Source organism: Borostomias antarcticus, assembly GCF_949987555.1.
Source record: "Borostomias antarcticus genome assembly, chromosome: 8".
Lineage (NCBI taxonomy): Eukaryota > Metazoa > Chordata > Actinopteri > Stomiiformes > Stomiidae > Borostomias > Borostomias antarcticus.
Genome location: NC_140241.1, coordinates 5,089,211 through 5,113,875, shown reverse-complemented (window position 1 = coordinate 5,113,875; position 24,665 = coordinate 5,089,211). Strand labels below are relative to the sequence as shown.

At 48.0% G+C, this 24,665-nt stretch overlaps 2 protein-coding genes across 2 annotated transcripts in view; one reads left to right on the top strand and one right to left on the bottom strand.

Moving 5' to 3' along the window:
- Positions 1-13,051, top strand: part of fhod3b (formin homology 2 domain containing 3b) — a gene marked incomplete at both ends in the record, with an annotated part of 96,608 nt that extends 83,557 nt beyond the window's left edge. Inside the window, 18 exon segments of the mRNA XM_084442050.1 lie at positions 417-539; positions 968-1,102; positions 1,851-1,901; positions 2,612-2,805; positions 3,624-3,812; positions 3,915-4,154; positions 4,281-4,869; positions 4,871-5,195; positions 6,099-6,257; positions 7,273-7,455; positions 7,732-7,851; positions 9,059-9,220; positions 9,416-9,606; positions 10,105-10,297; positions 11,171-11,194; positions 12,035-12,215; positions 12,354-12,518; positions 12,969-13,051. Of these exon segments, the coding sequence (XP_084298176.1) occupies positions 417-539; positions 968-1,102; positions 1,851-1,901; positions 2,612-2,805; positions 3,624-3,812; positions 3,915-4,154; positions 4,281-4,869; positions 4,871-5,195; positions 6,099-6,257; positions 7,273-7,455; positions 7,732-7,851; positions 9,059-9,220; positions 9,416-9,606; positions 10,105-10,297; positions 11,171-11,194; positions 12,035-12,215; positions 12,354-12,518; positions 12,969-13,051 (3,307 nt within the window).
- A 3,356-nt stretch (positions 13,052-16,407) lies between these two features.
- LOC311312370 (retinoic acid receptor RXR-beta-A-like) lies at positions 16,408-24,665 on the bottom strand. Its single transcript, XM_084442304.1, has 12 exons — positions 24,546-24,665; positions 22,800-22,999; positions 22,472-22,625; positions 21,983-22,162; positions 21,467-21,490; positions 20,907-21,067; positions 20,483-20,612; positions 19,828-19,954; positions 19,677-19,718; positions 19,271-19,362; positions 18,892-18,997; positions 16,408-18,181 (listed from the first exon to the last, which is right to left on the bottom strand). Exons 2-12 carry the CDS (start codon positions 22,941-22,943, stop codon positions 18,034-18,036), a joined length of 1,308 nt encoding a protein of 435 aa, XP_084298430.1. The 5' UTR covers positions 22,944-22,999; positions 24,546-24,665; the 3' UTR covers positions 16,408-18,033.

Sequence of the window (24,665 nt, the reverse complement as noted above, 5' to 3'; positions counted from 1 at the left end):
AAGATAATTGGTGTTCTTTCGCCTCTCTCTCTTTCTCTTCTCTCTCTATCTCTCTCTCTCCCTCTCTCCCCTTCTCTCTCTTCCTCTCCCTCTCTCCCTCTCTCTCCCTCTCCTCCCCATCTCTTTCTCCCTCTCGCCCTGTCTCTCTCTCCCTCTGTCTCTTTCTCCCCACTCTCTCCCTCTCTCTCTCCCTCTCTCCCCTATCTCTCTTCCTCTCCCTCTCTCCCTCCTCTCTCTCTGTCTCTCTCCCCTCCCTCTCTCGCTCTCCCTCTCTCTTCCTCTCTCTCTCCCCTCTCTCTCTCTCCCTCTCTCCCTCCTCTCTCTCTTCCTCTCTCTCTCCCCTCCCTCTCTCCCCCCCTATCGCTCTCTCCCTCTCTCCCTCCTCTCTCTCTCTCTCCCCTCTCTCTTTCCAACAGACACAATGTGAGCAGCTCCCCGTACCCCGGACGGCCCCAGGTCGTCGTGAGCGCCCCCAACACGCCGACCCACCGCTTCCCCAGCACCCCAGCTGCTCCCGCCTCGGACGCCAAGCCCGACAGGTCAGCGCTCCCCGGGAGGATTCCTCAAATGATTCAGAATCGATTCATGAATCCCAAAATAGATCTTTTATTTAATGAATGAATGAATAAATGAAGGAATGAATAGTTCATTAATTCATTCAATAATTCATTCATTCATTCATTTTTGGAAATCAGTATCGATACCCAGCCCTAGTATTGATGTGTTGCATAACTTGGCAGTCATGTAATTAAGGTTACAGCTAAAAAAATTCAGGTTTTAGTAACACTAATCGAATCGATATTGAATCGAATCGAATTGAATCGTGATAATCGATTCTGAACCTTGTGAACCGGAATCGAATCGATTCTTGAATTGCGAATCGATACCCAGCCCTAGTCGAAACCCCGAACAGCGGATGATGTTTGGATGAGGTGTTGACCGGCGGCGTCTGTGTGGGTGATTCCAGGCCGGCGCTGGGGGGCCTGCTCACCTCCTCCTACCGGCAGCACCAGGAGTCCCTGGCGGCAGAGAGGGAGAGGAGGAGACTGGAGAGGGAGGAGCGTCTGCAGAGGATCGAGAGAGAGGAGAGGAACCGCTTCAAGTGAGTGTCGCACGCCCGCGCCTCACTTCATCCACAAACAGCCTGGCTTCATCCACAAACATCCCGGCTTCATCCATAAACATCCCGGCTTCATCCGCAAACAGCCCGGTTTCATCCACAAAACAGCCCGGCCTCATCCACAAACAGAGCGGCTTCATCCACAAAACAGCCCGGCTTCCAAGCGCTCTCATCCATCCAGACTGAACACTTCCATTAACAGTCTGGCTGCGCAACGCCAGAAATGTTAAACTAGTTTGACTGTAGCTGTCCGGTCTCTCTAGAAAGTTACTATAGGGAGTGATTGAGTTTTGTCTGTTTTGTCTGTGATGGAGAGCGATAGGGAGGCTTGTTGCCCAGTGTTATCATGTGAGTGGGGGATGTTTACAAAGCGGATCGCCTCATCTTGTCTTATTATGGTCATCAGAGAGACACAGCACATATCCCAGCTGGAGAATGTGGCCACATTGAGGCCGGCGGAAAACACATAACTGTAACGAGTCCTGACTTGATTTGTTGGCCATGTAAAGTCTTCTCCTGGATCTCAGACCGTGGGGAGGCTTGTGTGTCTATTCCAAACCCCTCCATCGGTCTGTTTCGCTTCTACTTACTCCATCTCCTTCAATAGGCTGACATTAGCGCCGTAGAATGAGACGATAGGGGGGATGTACTGTAATGTCATACCGAGTTCTCGTTCTCTCCCGTTTCTCAATCTCCCTCTCGTTCTTCCCTCCCCTCGGAACGCTGTCAGCCGGGATTATGTGGATAAGAGAGAAGAGGTGAGACACGCCAGAGAAGAAAGGTACAGTATTGCTTTCATATACCACTTTCATATACCGCACTGACACAATACCGTGAAGCGAAGCGTCTCTACAATAATGAAGATACGAGAGATACCGTTAGATGATAAAGACGCAGACCGGGTCCAGTAATGCGCCTCGAAATCTTATTTGGAAATGGATAGCAGATGTTGTGGTGAGGTAGACGCTGCCTGGGCCTGAGTTATAGGTGTCAGGGCCCCTCCAGCGATGCTCAGCGCTAAGACGAGATGAGAAGTGAGCAGGGCGAGGTGTGTAATTGCATTTTGGCACGGGTCCGCTGTAGATAAGGTACGGCCGCGGTGTGTGTAATGCCCCTTCATTTAGAAATACGGTGTTTGTATTGCGCTTGATAGCATTAAAGCATTAATCGTTTGCCGGCCGGTTTTTCCGTGTTATTCTCTGAGTAGCAAGCCTCTGATTGAACGGAGTGTGGCGTATAAATCAAGATAAGAAAAAGAGCATAAAAAGAGAGATAGATAAAAAAGAGAGAAATATCTGTAAGATATACATACAGTAACACTCAGACAGAAATTGTTGTCAGGAATGCTTCACAAATCTTTGGCAGCTGTCCCAAAAAGGGAATTAAATGAAATACATGTCCTGAAATATTTTGCGTCCGCCAGTTGATTGCGGCCCACCTGAACAAGTGATGACGGCGCCCAGCTGACCTTTAACCCCCCACCCCCCGCAGGTACAAGCAGGTGGAGAGGCTAGCCGCGGAGGAGTTCGAGAAGGAGCGCGCGAGAGCGCCGACGAGAGGGCGCACGGAGATCACGCTGTGCCTGAGCTCAAACCCCGCCTCCTCCCGCGCCTCCTCCCGCTGCGTCACGCCCTCCTCCGTCGTCTCCCAGGAGGGCTCCGCCCCCGGCCCGGCCCAGGCGCAGGGTGAGTACCATTATCGCGGGTCCACGGGGGGGAGAGGGAGGGGGGAGCGTGGACAGACTGTCTGGCTGGCAACCGATGCTGGCAGAGAATCGCTGGCCCCTCAGCGCCTCCCTTGTCCACTCGTCTGACACACTGAGAGAGGAATTAGCACTTGGCGGGCGATACACACGCTGAAATTAGCCTCAGCTGGACGGCCGCTGGCAAAACTCTTGTTCGTTGGAGAAAAATTGATTTACTCTGTGAAAATCCATGTGAAAAAAGAACAGAACTGATAGAAAAAACAATCCTACGGTAGATTAATTGCTTTTTGGGTACCTCAGAATGCCAGTTTGCATACCGTATTCATGTGGTCGCATTGCTTAGCTGTGGGAAAATGGCCCGGGTGGGTTTTTGCTAGTGGAGAAAGGGGAAGTTGAGGCCCAGTGATTTGTATGTGATTGTAGTGTGGTCTTGGCTGTGGTAGCCGTGGGGCGGCAGCCCCAGGCTCCATCAACATCCTGAAGGAAGCGCCAGGAGGAGGCGTGGTAGACTGGACAGCGTTACTGACCGTGGGCCTTCCTTTTCCCAGACGCCCAGACATGTCAGAATGTTGTTTTGTGCTAGTGACTGTCAGGCTTAGATATAATGTCTTTTTCAGATCCTCCCTACCATCTTCTCAGTTTTTTGAGATGTTCTTCACACGGTCACAAATCACAAATAATCATACCGATGAATAGAGTGTCAGGGAGTCATTTAATTGTATTTAGGAAATATAGACACGCTCTATCAGCACAATCCAAATCCTAAGAGTATAACATATTGTTGTGTCTCTTTTCCAGTAACTGACGGAAACTCGGAGCCAAGCTTTGACCCTCTGACCCGAACCAAGAGTCCGGTGCCAGAGTTAACAGCACCAGAGCCTTCCCCCGCTCCTCCCTCGGAGCCGGCGGAGGAGGAGGCGCAGACAGAGGTCGAGGATGCGGCCGAGACGAAGCCCGAGCAGCACGGAGGGGTCGAGGTAGCGGCAGGTGACCGGAGCGAGGTGACGGAGGAGGACAGGGAAGAGGAGGTGGAGGAGGTGGAGGAGGAGCAGACAGCGCCCAGGGATGAGACAGGGGCAGAGGTAGTAGAGCAGACGAGGGAGGAAGTAGAGGAGGAGGCGGGGCCGGCGGAGGCGGAGCCGGACGAGGAGTCGGAGAGGGAGCGGCCCTCGGAGAGGGAGGTGGAGGAGAGCGTCCTGCTGAGCGAGAAGGAGAGGCAGAACGAGGAGGTGAACGAGAAGGACAACTGCTCCGCCTCCAGCATCTCCTCGGCCAGTAGCACACTGGAGCGCGAGGAGAGGGAGGAGAAACTCAACGACAACGAAGCAGGTAGGAGGGGCCGTCACGCCGACCTTGAATAGTCCCGGTTTAACCGAATCAGCTGTCTGTCTGTCTGTCCCCAATATCCGTCTCTAGTCCGGTATTCATACCAGCTCTCTGTGTGTCCGGCTGCAGCCCAATGGAAGCAGTGCATGAAGGACGGGGATGTGAGCGACGAGTGCGGTCAGATCGTCACCAGCAAGCGCTTCATGCTGGACATGCTGTACGCGCAGAACAAGCCGGCCAGCGAGGACGAGGAGGAGGCGGCGGAGACGGAGACGGAGAAGCAGCGGGAGGAGAAAGACACGGAGGGTCAGGACTCGTCGGTGGCCAGCCTGGCCAGCAGGATCTCCACGCTGGAGGCCAACAGGCAGGCGCGGGGGGACGGGGTGAAGAAGATGGAGGTGCAGCACCTGGACAACCAGGGCAGCGTCCGGGCGGTGGCCGAGAGGTTCGGGGACCTGGTGAAGGGTCTGGGGTCGCCGCACGACGCCGACGGCCCGGAGAGGCAGCCGGCCCAGCCCGACAAGCCCGCCCCCTCGCCCCTGCCCCCCAAGAAGGAGTCCGACTACATCTGGGACCAGCTGATGGCCAACCCAAGGGAGCTGCGCATCAAAGAGATGGACTTCACCGACCTGGTCGACGAAGACGACCTGGACATCCTGGACGTCGACACGGGGATGAGCTCCGGCCACCTCGTGCCGCCCCCTCCCCCCCCCGCCTTATAACTCCGCCCCGCCCCTGTTCGGCTGCCCCCCGCCCCCTCCGATCTCGGGCATGATGATGCCCCCTCCCCCGCCGTTCATGGCCCCGGCCCCGCCCCCCCAGCTGGGCTCGCCGCTGCTCGGCCGCGGGGATCCCCCACTCTTCCAGAAGAAGAAGAAGACCATCCGTCTGTTCTGGAACGAGATCCGGCCCGTGGACTGGCAGTACCGGAACCATAAGCACTGTAAAGAGTCCCTGTGGTCCAAGCTGGAGCCCGTCAAACTGGACACATCCAAGCTGGAGAACCTGTTTGAATCCAAGTCAAAGGAGCTGCCGGTTACCAAGGTATGCACTTCCGTCTCTCGCGGCGGTACGCAGGCCTACACATATATTTGTCCACCATCTCCGAGGCCTTTATTTACGTTTGGTCGTGCGCATACCTCATTCTGAGCGGGAGGAACACTAACGTCGCCCCTCAGGTCTGTTCCGTTCTGCTCTGGTTGTCAGAGGTTGCTTTTTTTTCTGTTCATAATTCACTATTTCCTGCCGTGTTTTCTATTTTGGTAGCACATGTGTGCCTGCTTAGCGAGGGACGCATGGTCAGGCTTCAGGCAGGGTCTTACCGAGCAACATTTGGTGCGCATTGGGACGCGAGGCCGGGCCCAACCACTGTCACCTGGGCCTGTCTTCTCCCTCAACCTACAGAGGAATGTGGCCCGATTCGAAACAGATTGTCTTAGATATAAGTCAACCCCGTCGCGTCTCCGAGGTAGACAGAGGGATAAAGTGTGATGGAGTGAGTCTAATATATTTTAAACCCCATCAAAGGTGCGACCTGTCTTCTGCAGAGTTCATTCTGTCACATACGGTCAAGGATATATATTGGAACTAGGCCCAGTCAGGTCGTCCCCACCGAGAGAGATGGGCCGACCCAACAGACAGATCAAATATCCCGCCGCAAAACATTATTTACAGTCATTATTTACAGTAGCAGCCTAATGCATACCGACTAGATTCTCGAGCAAAGTTGACCGTTGCAGGTCAAACAACTCTGACTGTTTGATAAGTCGTCCCCACCGAGGGAGATGGGCCGACCCAACAGACAGATCAAATATCCCGCCGCAAAACTTTATTTACAGTCATTATTTACAGTAGCAGCCTAATGCGTACCGACTAGATTCTTGAGCAAAGTTGACCGTCGCAGGTCAAACAACTCTGACTGTTTGATATTTTGTGTTTTTCACTCAGAAAACAGCCGTGGACGGTAAACGGCAAGAGATCATAGTCCTGGATCCCAAGCGGAGCAACGCCATCAATATTGGTCTGACAGTCCTACCCCATCCGCGCACCATCAAGACCGCCATCCTGAACTTTGACGAGTACGCGTTAAACAAGGAGGGCATAGAGGTGAGCTGAAAGAGCCAAATAAATCCATGCATTTATGAAGTCAGTCCATCGCCTCAGTTCCCTTCCGATGAATAGCCTCCTGGGAAGGTTTAACTCATATTTTTGACTTTTGCTCACGTTGACCTGCGCCTCCCACTCTGGCTGTGCACGAGTGCTCTCTAATTAAGCTGAAATAGCGTTGATAGCTTACGGTACGGTAATGGTTTCATATATGAAGCCGCGCAGATCTATCACTCTAGCAATTTCATTTCCATCGCTCTCCAGACAGTTCATCTGTCACGCCTAATAATCTCCAGATTTTAAGCAGAAAGAAATGTTCTTTGAGAAATGATTGGCTCTGTTCCGCGCTGCTCCTTGTTGAGATACACTGCTGACTTGGACAACAGCCATTTAACCTACACACTGTCCAACATCAACATGCTTTCACTGAAGGGCTAGTTGACCCAGTGCACCAAAAAATACATGTCTTGTGCAACCAACTCACTTCTCACTCAGAAAAGGTTTCAATTAGTCTGGACTGGTCATGTCGTGTGGTTTCCCAGCTGGATGGCTACATGTTTGGCTGATCTCATGTAATTAATCACCAGGGTGATTAAAGGTTAGCTACACATGCATATTTTAAGGTCGTTTTCAAACCATAATATAGACCTTTGGAGGACTTAAGATCTGCAAATAGTGATTAATGTGGCATCCCTTTGGTCTTATATAATCTGTATTTTTTCCGTCCTTTTCCATGGGAACATTCTTACCAGAGAAGAGTATTCTGCTCCACCTTCTGTCTCTGGAAGTCTCTTTTCTCCAACGACGGTAGAGGGGTAGAGAGTTCAGATGTCACGCGAGGCTGTCAATGAATCTTGCTAAAAAGAAACAAAGAACACTGGAAACAATTTGTGTTTACCGTCTGAGCGAAACACCTCTGACATAGCCCGTGATATACTGTATCTCAGTGTAAATACACCCGATACTCGATTTCCTCCCCGTGGAGAGCTCCTCATCTTCTCTCTCCCTTCCTCAGAAAATCCTGACCATGATCCCGACGGAGGAGGAGAAGCAGAGGATCCAGGAGGCCCAGCTGGTCAACCCCGACGTCCCCCTGGGCTCGGCCGAGCAGTTCCTGCTCACCCTCTCCTCCATCACCGAGCTGTCCGCCCGCCTGCAGCTCTGGGCCTTCAAGATGGACTACGAGGTCATCGAGAAGGTGAGCTCATCGCCGGCGTGCTTTCAGATGACACGCCCCCGCGTCACCCTTCCACGTTGATCACAGGCCTGGCAGGGGGAAGAGAAGCTACCGTCGCCCTCCGCGTAACCGTGGCGTATTGCTGCCTGTTTACAACCGACACCTGCCCTTTCTACGAATATCCACTGCCTTGTACTACTTAAACACATTGAACCTTAACCTGCATGCTCCTAGGCTGGCCCTCAACCAGCTGGGCGGAAATAGGCCTGATGTGATTTGTATGTCATGCTCTTCCAGGAAGTGGCTGAGCCCCTGCAAGACCTGAAGGAAGGGATGGACCAATTAGACAAGAACAAGACACTCCGCTACATCCTGTCCACGCTGCTGGCTATAGGCAACTTCCTCAACGGCACCAACGTGAGTGGCGCTCCGGTGCTCTGGCCCGGAGCGGGCAGAGATGAGCATCCCTCCCTCTCTCCCTCCCTCCCTCCCTCCCTCCGCCCCCCTGCTAAGCGCTGCCATATTTACTTGGCCGGGGAAACAGTGGGCTCTCTGTTTGTCGAGGAATGTGCTGTGTGCTGCCTTACTGTCTGAACACCAGAATCTCCTATCCCACTACAGACCAGGGTTAGCGAAGGGCTCCACTCTCAACCTGGCACTGTCAATCCGTTGTAATGACTGAGTAGAGAGAGAGAGAGATGGAGAGAGAGAGATGGAGGGAGAGAGAGAGGGATAATTGGAGATGTAGTCGCGTGCGTGTGTGTTTGTGAGAGAGAGACATAGAAACGGAGAAAGAGGGAGATGGAGATATAGTCGGTGTGTGTGTGTAACCGAGTTGGATTGGCTAAACTAACCAGTAGAAATATCGCCCGCCCGCGCCATGACTCGCTAGCTTTTCAGTGGAGTGGAGGTCATGTGAGGTTGAACCCCAGATCGAACCCGGCGCAGGTAAGCGAGGGTGGAGTCGATGACGAGCGACGCAAGGGAAGAAGAAGAAGAAGAAGAAGACGAAGTTTGCGAGAAGATGCAAACCTGTGATGTGTGTGTGTGTGTGTGTGTGTGTGTGTGTGAGAGAGAGAGAGAGAGAGAGAGAGAGAGAGAGAGAGTGGAGTGGAGTGGAGGGGAAGGGGGAGAAAAGAGAGAGCCCGGTCCTTGGGGATATGAGAGCTAAACATGCAAGAGAGGAAACATGAGGCATCAAACAAATAGGTCAAGTAAATAATGTGTGTGTTTATGTTTTACGGTAAACCATTTAAAATGGGCAAAGGAACAAAGCCAATCCGGTCAGGGTTATGTCTTTCAGGATACGGTCTTTTCCGCTTTTTTTTTTTTGCCCGGCTGTAGCGGGGCTAACAAATGCTTGGTCTGCAGTTGATTGTGGTTTCTGATAATCACAACCTAATGAATCTGGATCACTGTGCAACTACTCTATTGAACCCCTTCTCTTTGTAAGAGATCCTGCAATCCAGCAGAATAATACCAATGTAATCTTGATGTGGTGCATATCTTTGAGCCCGCCAAAACGGAAATTGACTGTAATTTGGACCTCACTGAGGGACTCTGAACTTTTTCCATAGAGTTGTGTCAGTATGTCCTCCATTTTGAGTATGGTGTGTGTGTCCAGGCTAAGGGCTTTGAGCTGAATTACCTGGAGAAGGTCCCTGAGGTGAAGGACACAGTCCACAAGCAGTCTCTGCTCCACCACGCCTGCGCCATCGTGGTGGAGAAGTTCCCCGACAGCTCCGACCTCTACTCTGAGATAGGAGCCATCACCCGCTCTGCCAAGGTTAGCTAAACTAACGCAGTCTTAGTTCACTCATCTTTACATATTATACTGTATAGTTCTATACATGTACAGTTAGTAGGTACATATTCTGCACGTCAGTTCTTTTATCACATTCACAGTCCAGCAAAGATGCTTTGGGAACTTCTGTTGAAGTAGTGAGACATGCAAGTCTGTATGCGCTGATGTTCTCCTCAGGTCGACTTTGACCAGCTCCAAGACAATCTGAGCCAGATGGAGCGAAGGTGCAAAGCATCCTGGGACCACCTCAAGGTCATCGCCAAGCACGAGATGAAACCGGCGCTGAAACAGAAAATGTCCGATTTCCTTAAGGACTGCGCGGAGAGAATCATCATCTTGAAGATCGTGCATCGGAGAATAGTCAACAGGTAAGATCTAATAAAGTTTGATTTGATTTGATTTGAAGATCCGTCCTACCCAGAGATAGACTCACCAGTCGCTCTCTAAACGCTGCGGTCATCTAGAGACTGAAGACATTCGTCCAGGTTTCATTGTCAAAAGTGGGTGGAAACAATTTGAGAGATTGAAAAAAACCTGCGTTATAGAACCAATCCAACGTCTTTAGGGCAGTCCTTCCTAATGGGGCGGTGAATGTTTTGTTTTGTGTCGATTCCCCACTCTTCTCACACTTGTTTGGAGGACATAATTTCTGGTACGGCGGGTCCCTCACCCTTTTGGAGATGTAGGCAGTGGCTCTGATTGGTAGGGTCGGTTTTAGAGGCCGAGCTCTCCAAAGTCTGGCGCCACGCGACGAACCCAGAGCTGGGTTCCTCAGTGAGGAAGAACAGGCTTAGTTTCAGAGAACGTCCCGCCATCCGACAGGTAGGCAGCGTCCGGCGCTGACCCGATGTGCCCTCCTCCTCCAGGTTCCACGCATTCCTGCTGTTCCTGGGCCACCCGGCCTACGCGGTCCGTGAGGTCAGCATCCATCGCTTCAGCAAGATCCTCAGCGAGTTCGCCCTGGAGTACCGCACCACGCGGGAACGCGTGCTCCAGCAGAAACTGAAGAGGGCCAACCACCGCGAGAGGAACAAGACCAGGGGGAAGATGATCACCGACGTGAGTGCTTTGTCCAGCGCGGCGGTCAGACTGTATAAACGCTGAACGTATCTGCTTTACCCTTTCTGTTCGGGATTTTTGCCCGCTTGTAATCTCTTCATCAGTTCATTATTCCTGGATTGAACTAAACCTGAACTAGTTCAATCCCATCCCCAGGAATGTGGCTACTCCAGAAAACACATTCATCTGTAATGACATCAGCATTGTTCCTAGAGACTCAAACATACAGTTGGTTACTGTAACAATAATCTGCACAGTGTTTTCAATGTATCCTTTTCTACAGTATAGCAGCTGTAGAGCGAGGTCAGGTCAGACACCTCCCCCCTGAGTGGTTGAAATCCTTTCATCCCATAGAGACCTGCTGCTCCTCTCACTATCTATCTCCCTCGCTCTCTCTCCTTCTCTCTCTCTCTCTCTCTCTCTCTCTCCCTCTCCCTCTCCCTCTTTCTCCCTCTCCCTCTCCCTCTATCTCTCTCTCTCCTTCTCTCACTCTCTCTCCCTCTCCCTCTATCTCTCTCTCTCCTTCTCTCACTCTCTCTCTCTCTCTCACTCTCTCTCTCCCTCTCTCTCTCCCTCTCTCTCTCTCTCTCTCTGTTTTCCTTGGCAGGGGCCCTGGTCCAATTCAAGGGGACTCTAATTCAATCACTGTGTGAAAATTCAAACCGTTGGATGTCCCTTGTGGAGAAATAACAATGTGCACACCATGATCACGCTGAGCGGAAGCTAAATCTTGCGCTCATACTCATAGCTATACACGTGGCCCCTCGCGGGAAGAATACACAGAATGTGTTTTCTCTATCCCTGGCGAGGGAGTGTGAGATCACCGTTGTTCATCTTCCCTTTGTTGTCGTCTTTCTCCCATGTGCTCTGTAGAGTGAGGATGAAGAGGACAGTGAGGTATGGGCGTTTGGGAAGGGGGTGAGCAGGTGCATGTGAAACATGGAACGTTCTCTCCTCAACGTTGCAGTGGCGTTGGCGTGTCATTAACCTCGAAGCCTTGAAAAGAGACTCCGACATAAGATGTTTCTCTAGCTGACTGCGATTCTTTTTTTTTTTTTTTGTTAAACATTTTTACCTGCTAACAAAATGATGAATTGCCGTGATTAATGTATCTCCCTGGACAGACAGTGCGTTGTGTGTTGCCGTTGGGAGCAGCTGGAATGCAACTAACCCGTAACATGAGCAATGTGTGTGTGTGTGTGTGTGTGTGTGTGTGGGTGTGTGTGTATTAAGGGGTGTGTCTTGGTGTTCTGCTCACTGCACGTTCGTGGGCCCGGGGCCCGGGTCCGAATGTTGATGAGCACTTCCCCTCAGAGCCTAGAGCAGGACCGGGGACCCCACTGAGACCCCGGGTTCATCTCTGAACCCAATGAAGTCCACATGAGAGCTGACCGCGGTCAGGTTACGCCACACGGGCCTAAATCAATACAAGATGATCAGCGCTGTCGACACTAGTGTTTCTACACAGGCGTCTGTGCCTCTCTGTGATATAGTTTCAGGGTTCGTCGAAGGGTCATCACATGTCACGCTGTTGGTTTAGAGTACAATGTGTACATGGTTATGGTTAAAATGTGTTTGTTTGCCGTTCCTAAAACAACGTTCGAGCTCTTCAAAGCGTTTCCAGGATGGCGTTGTCGACGCCCGAGCGTGGCGGCGCAAAACGCTTAACATCTCGCAACTCCATCGGCGCCCGGTCCCAACGTGTGTCTGGTCTGTCCTGTCTCTCCCCCCCCGCAGAGCGGGAAGTTCGGCGGCGCCCCCTCCGAGGGCCAGGAGGGCCAGCCGCAGGGGCTGCAGTACGCCGAGGACGCGGCCGAACACGAGAACATGAAGGCGGTGCTGAAGAGCAGCCTGCAGGCCAGCGAGGGAGGGGCCTCCACCGTGCCGGGCCTGCGCACGCGCACCAGGGCCAGCAGGGGTCAGTGTTCTCACGCCGCCGACACCCACACTCCAAATAAAAACATGGCGGCCGGCGCGGCGGTTTCCGCGTAGACGGAGAATGAGACCCGCCTCCCTCTGTGATTACGTTGAGGTCAACCATTCCATTTTCCGACAGGTCGTCTGGGCCCGTGGTCGTCGGTGAACGACGATCCGGTGAATTGCACAGAGGCGGACACGGCGGACGAGATCATGGAGCGCATCGTCCGCTCCGCCACTCAGGGGCCCGGCCAGCGGACTCAGCCTCGCGAGAGGAAGAGGTCTCGGGCCAATCGCAAGTCACGTGAGTCTCTGTCCCCTTTCTCCGGTCCGGCTCAGAGTGAATACTGGTCAATTCAATGCCGTGGTCATCAAAATATTATTATTTTATTTGATATTATTTTTTTAACGTCAAATAATATATATATATATATATATATATATATATATATATATATATATATATATATATATATATATATAAAAACTTCCCAACGGTTGAAATGTTCTTTACAGGGATGCTTCTTTAATCGCCATTGGGTCTAAATTCCTCCAATGACATGTCCTTCCCCGCTCTCTCCCTCCCTCCCTCCCTCCCTCCCTCTCTCTCTCTCTCCCTCCCTCCCTCCCTCCCTCCCTCCCTCCCTCCCTCCCTCTCTCCCTCCCTCCCTCCCTCCCTCCCTCCCTCCCTCCCTCCCTCCCTCCCTCCCTCTCTCCCTCCCTCCCTCCCTCCCTCCCTCCCTCCTCCACACAGTGAGAAGGACACTGAAGAGCGGTCTCACCCCAGAGGAGGCCCATGCCCTGGGTTTAGCCAGTGGCTCAGAGATGCAGGTGTGATGCGGAGCTCGATCTAGTAGGACACACACGCCCCCCCCCCCCACCCCCCTCCCCCGGGAACCCTCCCACTGCCCTTCAATGTCGCACCCTCTCTTCCAACCAGCCAGCCCGCCGGCCGGGCCATCCTCCAACATGGCCGCCCCCGCCCCTGGTACAGCCCGGATGAGTTGAGCTCACCTTTATGTCTAGACACGTGTGTCACATGATGATGAAAAATGTGCTGAAAAGAACAGCGTTCAGCGATGCTTACCGTGTCCAGGAAAATGTTGTCCCACGTAGATTTTGTTTTCAGTTGGCAAATCTGGCATTGTGGGGGCAGTAGGGGGCGCTCTTACCCCGTCCGCACTCTCAGGTGAGCATCCAAACCACTAGACTGTTGCACTTGAGTGCTAGTTCGATCACGCTGTTCCAGTCAGATTTGAGTGTAAATGTCGGGTGTGGTCCTGGACAAAACCTCTCCAAGGTAAAATGTTAAGTCTTAATCCCAGTGGCCGTGCTGTTTGCTCATGACTGAGAGGTACTCGTGGAAAGACAAGCCGCTCTGAGGTCCGACTGCGCTGGGGTATCTAAAACAGGGAGGCGGGAACGAGTGCTTGAATCACTGTGGCCTTGAGACTGAAGCCACAGGGCTGGAGTTTTGCAGTGCAGAACTTAGTACTGACCATGAAAACAGTGTCGGAGAGCTTGTAGGGCTTAGTGTCAGCCAAGTAGTTATAGTGAAAACAAAAGAAAATCCTAAATCATATTTTCTTTATCTACAGATAGATATGAGCTCTGTGCACAGACAATTACTCTGCTTTAATATACTACTGTGGTAGTGTTTGTGTAAAAGTACTTTTACGCTTAAGAAGGTGCTCAGATATGGATTATTTGCACTGGACGTAGTAGTTGGATATTCAGAGGGAATGTGAAAACCTTGACACTGATATACCACTCGGACATCTGAATATGACAAGACATATTGTATAACCAGCAATTAAACAGTAGCACAGTTTGTCATATCGTTCAATTTATATAGAAGGTATAGCTTACTGGTTCCATATCATTGATAGACATCTGCAGACCAGGTTTTGTGAAATAGAAACATTGGCATGTTGTTGGTTAAGGTGATGAGAAGATGGGAAAACTGGAATTTCTAGAGGACATGGCATTGTGTGTGTGTGTGTGTGCGTGTGCGTGTGTGTGTGTGTGTGTGTGTGTGTGTGTGTGTGCGTGCGTGCGTGTGTGTGTGTGTGGAAGGCCGCAGGGTGGAGCATTTTCACTACATGCTGTTGAAATGATGTAGATAACAGAACAGCAACTTTCATTTGGAATGGACATCAGTCGTCAGTTTTTCTGTGAGCTGCCCAGATAGCAAGCGGATCTGGGCCATATATGGGCCGGAACTAAGCCACAAGGGCCAGATCTGGCCTGTATATGGCCCAGATCCGCTTGCTATCTGGGTGGCGTCAAGGATAGGGACAGAGTCGATGGATTCCACTGATTCCAGACTAACACCTATCACACATACTAGCTTTAGCAAACCTACCAGATAAACATTATGTTGCATGCAAGATACCGGTCAAGTTATTACCACTGATGCAGGCCGTTAGTCCATAGTTGACCTTGCTTACAATGTGACAGAGATGTTTGAATTGAAAGGGAGGTAGAAATTCACCGCTCAACACAGGAAAGAGTTGGGCGACCTTAAATATTCAAATATATAAGAAACAAAAAAGTCAAACATATTTGTTGTTTTATACAAACTATGAGCTACAAATGAATGAGTGCCTTGAAGGGGATGTCTATTTATTAAGCCATGTTCAGGGACATAATCCAGAGAATGTCACTGTATGAAACTAAAGACAGTACAGACCTGGTGGTTGTGTATTGCAACATCCAATATGAAGACTTCCATTTACAGTATCATTCAACAGCTGTGATTAGTTGTCATCTCGTAAATTAAAACATTTATGCTACTTCCATATGAGTATTGAAATTCTAGTACATAGCATAAAAATGCTACGTCATATTATGAGTATGTTATGTTAATGTAGAATTAAGGAATGGTCTTATTTGAACTTACACTGTTGAGTGACTATTTAGGTGATTGGATCCAGTCAGCTAGCTAGTTTTTGTAACATATAATACCAGTTTACATTAGGAATTATCAGTTAAGTTGATTCTACACAGTCACAATCATTCACTGTGATGGAAGCATAGCCACTGCGACAAAAATATTAATTCTATGAGCGTGCAACACCTTGAGTGATTATCCAAGCCACTCTGCCACATTGGTCACACGCTTGTCTTTCTCTTGAGAATTTACAGAAACTATTCAGCACCTTATACACCATTTGTAGCATGCAACCTTTATTGGGAAAAGTAGAATATCAATAGTGAGTGAGAGATATCCATCCAGTTGTTTCTTTTTTTTACCAGATGGTACTTTGAGTGTTGTCAAAGGAGAAAACTGAGAACATGTAATGGTAGAATGATGAATGCTGTAAAATTATGTAAATGTCACAACAATCTGTTTATGTTTGTCTTTCATTTGTTGTTTTTTGTATAGAATAGTGTATTATAGATAAAAAGCAGTATTATTCTAAAAATGTTATTTTGTATTGTAATTTAAGAGAAACCAAGCCATGCATGGTTTAAAAAATGTCAGATGTGAGTCACTTCTACTAGAGATAAAGGGAGCTTAATTTGATTTTTCTCAGAGACTTTAGTGTTTTGTTTTATTGTATGTTTTTATTCTGCACAGACTTGAAACATGGTAGGACGCAGTGATCAGTTGAACCAACTACTCCTCCTGTGGACCCTCAGAAGCCTTTGATTCCATTGCACTCAACAAAATCTGTTTCTTCTGATAGAATATTAGCCCATCTTACACATTGCTGCCTGTGCCATAACAAGTCATTGTGGGGGCTTGGACACAAGTGCTGTTCATCCAGACTCTGTGAGCTTTGTGTCTATGCCCACAACAGAAAAGTATGTATGAAAATAAATGCAATAAAAAAGGCTAATAAAAACTTTTTCTGTGTTATTTTTGTTTTGTGTGCATCTGTGCTGGTCTGTCACTGTAGTGTTTTGTACAGTATAAGAGTTCCTCTGGTGGCAGAGTGATAAACTGCAACATACTGTAAGTCACCAGAGTGATCAAATGTGTGAAGGTGCAGTCATGAAGTGAGTAGACTATTCAGTGAGAGATGTTTTAGTCTTAGTGCAGTAATAAGGATAAACACACAGCCAGTCATGTTTCAGCTTTCCTTCAGCAGGGCTACTGCCCCTGTGGAGCACACTGGAGAGTCATTGAGTTGTCTCTTTGTATTTGATAATTGATGTGCAGTACCACAAAGAAGATTCAAACAAAGAAAAGTTAAGCCTCTTTATTTTCAGTCCACACTACCCATGCTGCAAGTCACTCATTCACACTGGTCTTAACTGTTCCAGAGCGTATGCAGGTTAATGACAAATATACCAATACACTTGTTCAGATGTTCACATATGATCATCATACGAAACTCATATTTGGTCTTGTTTAATATTTCTATGCCCACAGGTGTCATGGATCTGTAAATGTGATTATGGTTTGTGTTTAATAAACTAAGCAGAGACAGAATAAGATGAACAAGAAAACTATCTAGAAAAAAAATACAGGAAATACGACTAATAAAGAAAGCACCAAAGAAATGCCTAAAAAAAAAATAAAAAAAAGATTTTAAAGATTCAGCTGAATGAGACTCTTAGGGAATCCAGTGCAACCTAAGACATGTTCTGCTCTATACAAGCTCAGAACTAAAAGCAAGGGCACATATCGATTATTACATAATTTGTCTGCCTCCTGATCTCATAATTCAAATCTATCAATATATAGTATTTTCCCTGAACAATTATATTTGCACAGTACCTTACAATTGTTTCGATAAATTACACATTGGAGTATTCCCTTTCCAACAGACAATGATTTACTTTGTAAAACCCCTGAACAGAACAGCTGACAGGCAGAGAGAGCTTACGCAATATACATTTTGTATTGCTACATTTTAACATTTTCGAGGGGTTTCATTTCTTGCATAATATCCTATGTTTGCAGTTTGGTGTACGGCTGAACCGAATTATGGCAAATAGTCTGTTTAGCACCAAAGTACAAACACTTGGCCATTTGCTGGCCAGACATGTTATGAGAGTGAGGTTTAGAAATAGTACATAGCAAGTGTGCAATGCAGTCTAATCATTAACTGCAAGGTGATTAGATTTTACAAAACAGCAAAGAGATAAACAACGCTAATAGCATATTACTAGACAAATAAAGCTAGTCCACACTCAACACAGTCAAAACAAGTCTGTTCTTGTTCAGTTAGGATCACCCATTTGCTTTGTATCCCAGGTACACTGTTAACATGTTTCTTTCCAATAATCTGAAAGGGATACCAAAACACTAGGAGCTATAGTCAGACACAGAACACAGTGAAAGCTTGGTACGGTAATATACTTTCCCAAGAATTGACAAAACGTTTCATATTTGTTTTCAAAAGATCTGGTTCGAATTACAAAGTATGAAAAGAAAAGAAATGACAGCCTCATTGCATACCCATGGCCCATGTTACCTTCATTTCAAAAACAGGTTATGGAGTTCATGGAGAGACGTGTACATACTTGAAGCTTCATTTGGGGTGTCTAAAAAGCATAAACATAGTCATATAAAATGGATACCCAAATTTTAGCTTCAGTAAGCCAGTGAGGGAACTAAAGGTTCCAATTTTAAAAATACTTTTATCTCAGTAATTCATGAAGTTATATTAATATATAGCACCAGCCTGTAGATCATGGCATGTCTTGGGTATGGTCTAATGAGCCAATCTGTGGTGCACTTAATAGCATAACACAGACAGCAGTGAGACAAATTGCTGAATCTTCAAAGAACTAAAAGTGCAGTCCCACTCCAGCAAATTCCCAGACCCAAGCTATCTAACCCCGACCACAGTACGCCTCTCACTCTAGGACAATTGGTGGGGTGCTTCAAGCATTTCCATGAGGAAAGTGTCGATAGGGGTGTCACCAATCAGTTTAAAGAAGAAAAGGTGCTCCAAGCACTTCAAGCCAATGGAACGCAGTGCTGGCAGTCTGAGGAGGAGCTTTGCAAATCTTTGGGGGAGGAATGAAGTAAAAAATAATAATAATTTAGCCACACATAAAGTTACAGGGTGCAGCAATACAGCCCTCTTACTACTGCAACTGAATAAAATCCGATCCATAAATACACTTCGAAACTCAAACTGTAAGTGTATTTATATTGGTAATACAACCAAAACTAGGCCCCCTGGACAGTGTATTAATATTACCAAAACATGTTAAAATTGTGACTGTCTGACCATTTTGCAGTAATCTTTGCAAAGAATAGCTGATTATGGGTTAAACTCAAGCAGGAATGGTCAAAGTGATGTAATCAAATCTATTACACTGTGAATTAGTTAAATAAATTACAAGGCACACATGCTACAAATTAAAGGTATAGATCCTACCCTACCAGGGTAGAGATTAGAGAGAGAGACAGAGAGAGAGACAGAGAGAGAGAGAGCACACCAAGGCCTATGAGGAGAGTCAAAGGAATAAAAGGCAAAGACGAATAGAAGAGTGATAAGAGAAAAGAGAGGGAGAGGGGAAGAGACAGAACAATGGTCTGCATTCTCTATTATACCCAACGATCAACTGTTAGAATTCAAACTCAAGAGTTGCTATGAGGATGACCAATCACACCACACCTGGGTAATCTTTATCTCCCAGCCTACATACTCAATGGCACAGTCATCGTTTCAGAATGTTTCTTGCTCTGTTACAATCTTGTGAACTCTTACCTTCCCTGTTGCTCTGGGTATTTCTGTTTGCAGTAGGCTTCCAGTGATGCATAGACCTTCTCTCTCAGAAGCTCCACCTCTCCGGTGTTGGATAGACCTTTAGCATCTAAGGAACAACATTACATCACAGTCATTTAGCAAACGATTGTATCCAAAGCAATTTACTAAGAGCATAATCTAGTGTTAAAGCCAAAATGCAAGAGTAGCAAAATATAAATACAATAAAACATACAACATAACAAAACAACATCCATGTCACTGGATCTCCACTGCCATAGAGCCCAAAGCTCCAGCAGGCTCTGTCCCTAGAGGCTAAATTGTCAGTGTGGACCGGATGGTAAATGCAGCATAGGACGTAGCATAGATTAGCCTCGAGTACCTGGGTTGAAGAGGACGATGGCTCGGAGGCAGCCAAGCTCTGTCTTGTCCATTTGCATATCTCTCATTTTACTGACCAGCTCGGTGAGAACCCTGCACGACGGAGAGGAGGAGGACAGGAAACCAACGGAGGAGATTATTCTCACTACAATGTTGTTGACTTGCACTGTTGATGTGTAGATGTTTACAGCACAGCCATTACCATGCCAAAGACAAAACGGACAGTTTGATTTCAATAACAACCTTGAAGTAGTTCTTGGGGATTCTTTTTGACAAACGCACCAAGAGTCAAGTATATACTCAAGAGTACCCATTGTATTCCTCGTGGGTACGTTTTCCTCCTAACATCCCGGTGCATACCAGGCGAGGAACACATGCAAAGTACTACAAAGAGGTTTTTTTTTTACCTGTCAAATATGGCGCCCACCTCTGCACTCTGCACACTCTCCCTGTGGGTACAATAAAGTCCGTTATTACATTCACACTACGCCACTGCACTGTCATTCAGGTGGACCGGCTGCATTTGAACCTGCTGCCTACTGCTCAGACGGAGCGTACCTGTCGAAGATAGCTGCCACCCCTGCACTGTGTGCGTTGTCCCTGTGCAGCTCAGAGGCCAGCAGGACCCCGTCCTTCAGAGCGATGGAACGGTGCGAGAAGGAAGCGATCAGGAGCTCGTTCCAACCTGGGGGGGGGAACAAAAAACTATCAGAGACATACCGTAGGGGATACTTGAGATCCTGTGCTCTACTGCACTGGTTGTTTACCTGAGGCCCTGTGCTCTGCTGGTTGTTTACCTGAGGCCCTGTGCTCTGCTGGTTGTTTACCTGAGGCCCTGTGCTCTGCTGGTTGTTTACCTGAGGCCCTGTGCTCTGCTGGTTGTTTACCTGAGGCCCTGTGCTCTGCTGGTTGTTTACCTGAGATCCTTTTGCTCTACTGGTTGTTTACCTGAGGTCCTGTACTCTACTGGTTGTTTACCTGAGGTCCTGTGCTCTACTGGTTGCTTACCCGAGATCCTTTTGCTCTACTGGTTGTTTACCTGAGGTCCTGTACTCTACTGGTTGTTTACCTGAGGCCCTGTGCGCTACTGGTTGTTTACCTGCAATCCTGTGCTCTACTGGTTGTTTACCTGCGATCCTGTGCTCCCTTCTGGTTGTTTACCTGAGGCCCTGTGCTCTCTACTGTACTGGTTTGTATTGTTCTGATTGTTTACCTGCACGCAGGAGGATGACCTGGTCGTCCAGGGGCAGCTCGGAGAAGTGAGGGATCCTCTTAGCCCACTCCACCAATGCAAAGAGCTGCTTGTCTGCAGTCTGGCATATGTTGGTGACCGCGTCATGGGGCTGTAACCAAAAACGGCACGTGTAAAGAAAGCACTTGTGACAGAGCCGACATTGATATCTGAACAAAAAAACTCCTTGGTAAGCTTCCAGGTGACAACTCAACAATGACACCACGGTGACATCAGCTCCACCCCGCCCGGCCGCGTCTACGCATTTCGCAACCCAGTTTAGCGATAACACTATTGAGTTTAGGGTTAAGGAAGACCCTAACCCCTAACCCTCACCCTAACCCTATGGTGTTCTTGCTAAACTGGGTTGCGAAAAGTAATCTTGCCGTCCGGCCTTCTCACTCACAGAGTTCACCGCAGAGCCTCCGTCTGAGTGGAGCTCGGTCCTCTGCTCCACAGCGGTCTCCGCCTCCAGGATCTTCTCCACGGGCATCTCCTCGTTCACAGCGCTGCTACACTCCAGCTCCCCCTCGCGCTCCCTGTTCCTCTGACGCTCCTCCTGGACTGCTGCGCCGGGCCAGCGCAGGGGGGCAGGGGGAGAGGGACAGGGAAGGGTTTAATAGGGAGGAGAAGAACACAGGGTTCCGGAGAGAGGGAGGGAGGGAAGGAGGAATAGAAAATGGGAGGTAGAAGTAGTGTGCACATCGCACTTATAGGTTGAATCAGAAGAAGGGTCCGGCAGGATTTAAGTCAGCACTAAGTTCCCAATCTAAATGAATATAATAAAGATTTTATCTCATAAAGGACTGTTCCTCATTTCACACACAGTTGTGCCGTGAGCATCGTTGTGCGTCAACTACCTACACACACATCTAACATAGTCAGTCTCATTTGCAACAAGGTTCAAAAACACATCCAGTCATATTCATCAAACCTCCACTTTTCCCAATTTTTTTTAATTCTTACATTTCTGACGTTCATCTTGGACCACTATAGAAGGAGGGAGAGAGAGAATAGGGGGGAACAAAAGGAAGAGGGAGAGAGGGGTTAGTTCTGTAAATCTACCCCAATATTCCGGTCTCTCCCCCTCTGTTTGTTTTACATACCCCCTCCCCCCCTTTACAGGCACAGTTTTAAGTATATTCTATGGTCAGCGGCTTAAATGGGCTATATTCAACATCATTCAATAAGAATATACAGCATTTTGGAATCATTTATGTATCTTATACATTTCACGTCAATCAAATACATTAAATGCTTGGCAAATGATTCGAAGCTTTAGGCTAATTCATTTTAAAACTGGTGTTGGCGTTTTCTTTTCAATTTCTTGTATTTGGTGACACACTGAGCGGATAAGTCTCTCCCTCCTCCTAAGATAACATGAAACTGTCCTTTCGAAGGCATGTGTAAAAGCACTCTTCGCAGAAACTCTCTGCAAGCCCATATAATCCAGTCGGTGAGGCTTTCCAGTGCCCACCCTACCTTCCCTCTTCATGCCCATGGCCAGGCACTTCTGGTAGCGGCAGTACTGGCACCGGTTGCGCTGGCGTTTGTCAACCAGGCACTCTTTGTTATCCCTGCAGGTGTAGCTCAGGTCCTTGCGCACGGTACGCTTGAAGAAGCCTTTGCAACCCTCACAGCTGTACACCCCATAGTGCTTGCCTACAAAAGAGCAGGGAGAGGGAGAAGTGACGGGGGGGGGTGCTGCTGAGGACAGAAAATCGAGATATGCTAAGCATCAAAGAGGACCGTTTTTTTTAGTGAAGAGAAAATATGTAATGTGAAATGTTCTGTAGTGTATTGTGGTTTCGTCGCACAAATCAAGTACTCCACTGAAGATCAGTGGTTAGACTGTTGATAGGTGGGCCACAGCAGAAGACAGCTGAAAATCCCCTCTGAAATTGCCACGGATTTAAAATAAGTCCCCAGCCAGGGTTTCACCTCTACTCAACCTGCTCTTAGTGGACTCACCAGAGGAGCGGTCTCCACAGATGGCACAGAGGCGCTTCTGGGAGAGCATTATCCCAGGGCTGTGCGCAGACATGGGCCTCAAGCCAAACGGGGGCTTCACATCGTCTGAGCTGCTGATAGAGTGCATCCCTGACACAGACATTGAAGAGTTGATCTGTATAAAAAGTGGACAAAACCAAAAAATATGATAAACACTATGTGGTGGATAACTAAACCCTTTAACCTATGATGAAGCTGCATCGTGTAAATATAGAAAAGTGAGATTATTCACATCATTAATTCAGCAAAAATGTGTTTCCTTGCCCTATTCAAGGCGGACTGTTCTTACCTGATTACTGCTAATAGGCCCGAAGCCCATAGAGGGTATAATACCAGGGGAACCACCAAGTGAAGGGCTGATGACTGAGAAAGGGGAGCCCAAGGTACTGGTGGGACTGTTGGAGGCTGAGCTGGTGGGCTGCTGTGAGGACATGGCTATAGAGCTACCCAGCCAAGAGGAGAATGATGAGCTGTCTGAAGGACACAGATCTGTTGGTGCCAGAGAAGAGGTAAATGGGTCGTTTATAACAGTTAACGACACTGCTTAAATAACGTACTTAGCTACTGACTTAAGCTTATGCTCCCCCCCAGTCAACCAACCAGGGTCATGAAGAGCCTAGTAGACAAACGGCCCGGATAAGTGTGCTGGATAGCTGACTACAGTTTCTCACATTGGCATTGGTTAGCTAACTTAATAACCACATTAACCACATATTAAAAGTGGAGGTGGATATCAGCTAGGTAGTTATTCGCAAATTAAATCAGCTAACGTTAGCAAGCTAGAAAATACAAAACGCATTGCTATGCAACCGGGGGCAGTGCTAACAACTAGCTAGCGGGACGTTATCCGTCTGGCTCCAATATAATGGTGCATTCGTTTATAACTGAGAGGTGGCAAATTGCGACTTGCTACTAGGAATGATTAAATAAAACACCTCATGAACTCACACTTCCTCGTCGCAAATTCGGATATGTTTCTCACCCCCCAGTTGCTCGAATGCACTAGATATAACTAGGTAACTGTGATATAATGGTATATAGATATAACTAGGTAACTGTGATATAATGGTATATAGATATAACTAGGTAACTGTGATATAATGGTATATAGATATAACTAGGTAACTGATATAATGGTATAAAGATATAACTAGGTAACTGTGATATAATGGTATATAGATATAACTAGGTAACTGTGATATAATGGTATATAGCTCGAATGCACACAGGTCGGAGGTAGGTATTTTGCCACTTGCGACTTGCCACCTCCGACCACAAACGAACGCACCATAACTCATCAGCTAGCGTTAACATAGCTAGCCAGCGAGCTGGAATCAATTATGTGATCGCTAATGTGCGCTAGGTACTGGCCATAACAAGCTACTCACTTCGTTTACTAGTTAGTTAGCTATCTATCTAGATAACGTTAACTACAGGCATTGAACGTTAGCTCGTTAGCCAGCAGCCAAACTAAGCCCTGGTCGGTGTTACTAAATCAATATCGATGCTGGCTAACAAGTTAGACCATTAATAGCAAGCTAATTAGCTGTTTATCTAACCATGCATTTGGGCCAAAGATTCAAACAAGCCAGCTAGCCTGGCTAACTACTACCTGACGACGTATATCACTAGTTAGCTAGCTAACGTAAATCGCACTGTAGCTAACGTTAGCTAGCCCAGTAGCCATAGTTAGCTAGCCCACTAGCCATCCGGCTCATCCGTCTCAGCCAGTTGACTGGCGACAAAAATGTGTTGCACGATGTATAATAATGTAAAGCTAACTGGCAATATAGCTTGCTAATCAGGTACGCCCAGCTAGATGTCCAGAAAGCCAGTCATTAAATCGCAGTAGTTAAATATCATATCAGTTATCTGTGTGATAACGAAGCTAACGTGATCTAGCTGTCTGCTAGCGAGCAAACTAAGATACCGCGTTAGCTCGGCTAGGACTCACGAGACACATAACGTTACTCGTTTGTGTTGTCCTCGAGTGATAATTAATACATTTCAGAAAGTTTAAATGCAATATACTTACTAGACAAACCTTCAGCACATGGTTAAATGTCACATTACTATTTTTGGTGGCGTATTATTCGTCTATTTCCAGATACTCAGTGTGCGCGAGGTAACAGGCCCAAGCTCAAGTCCCGTTTAC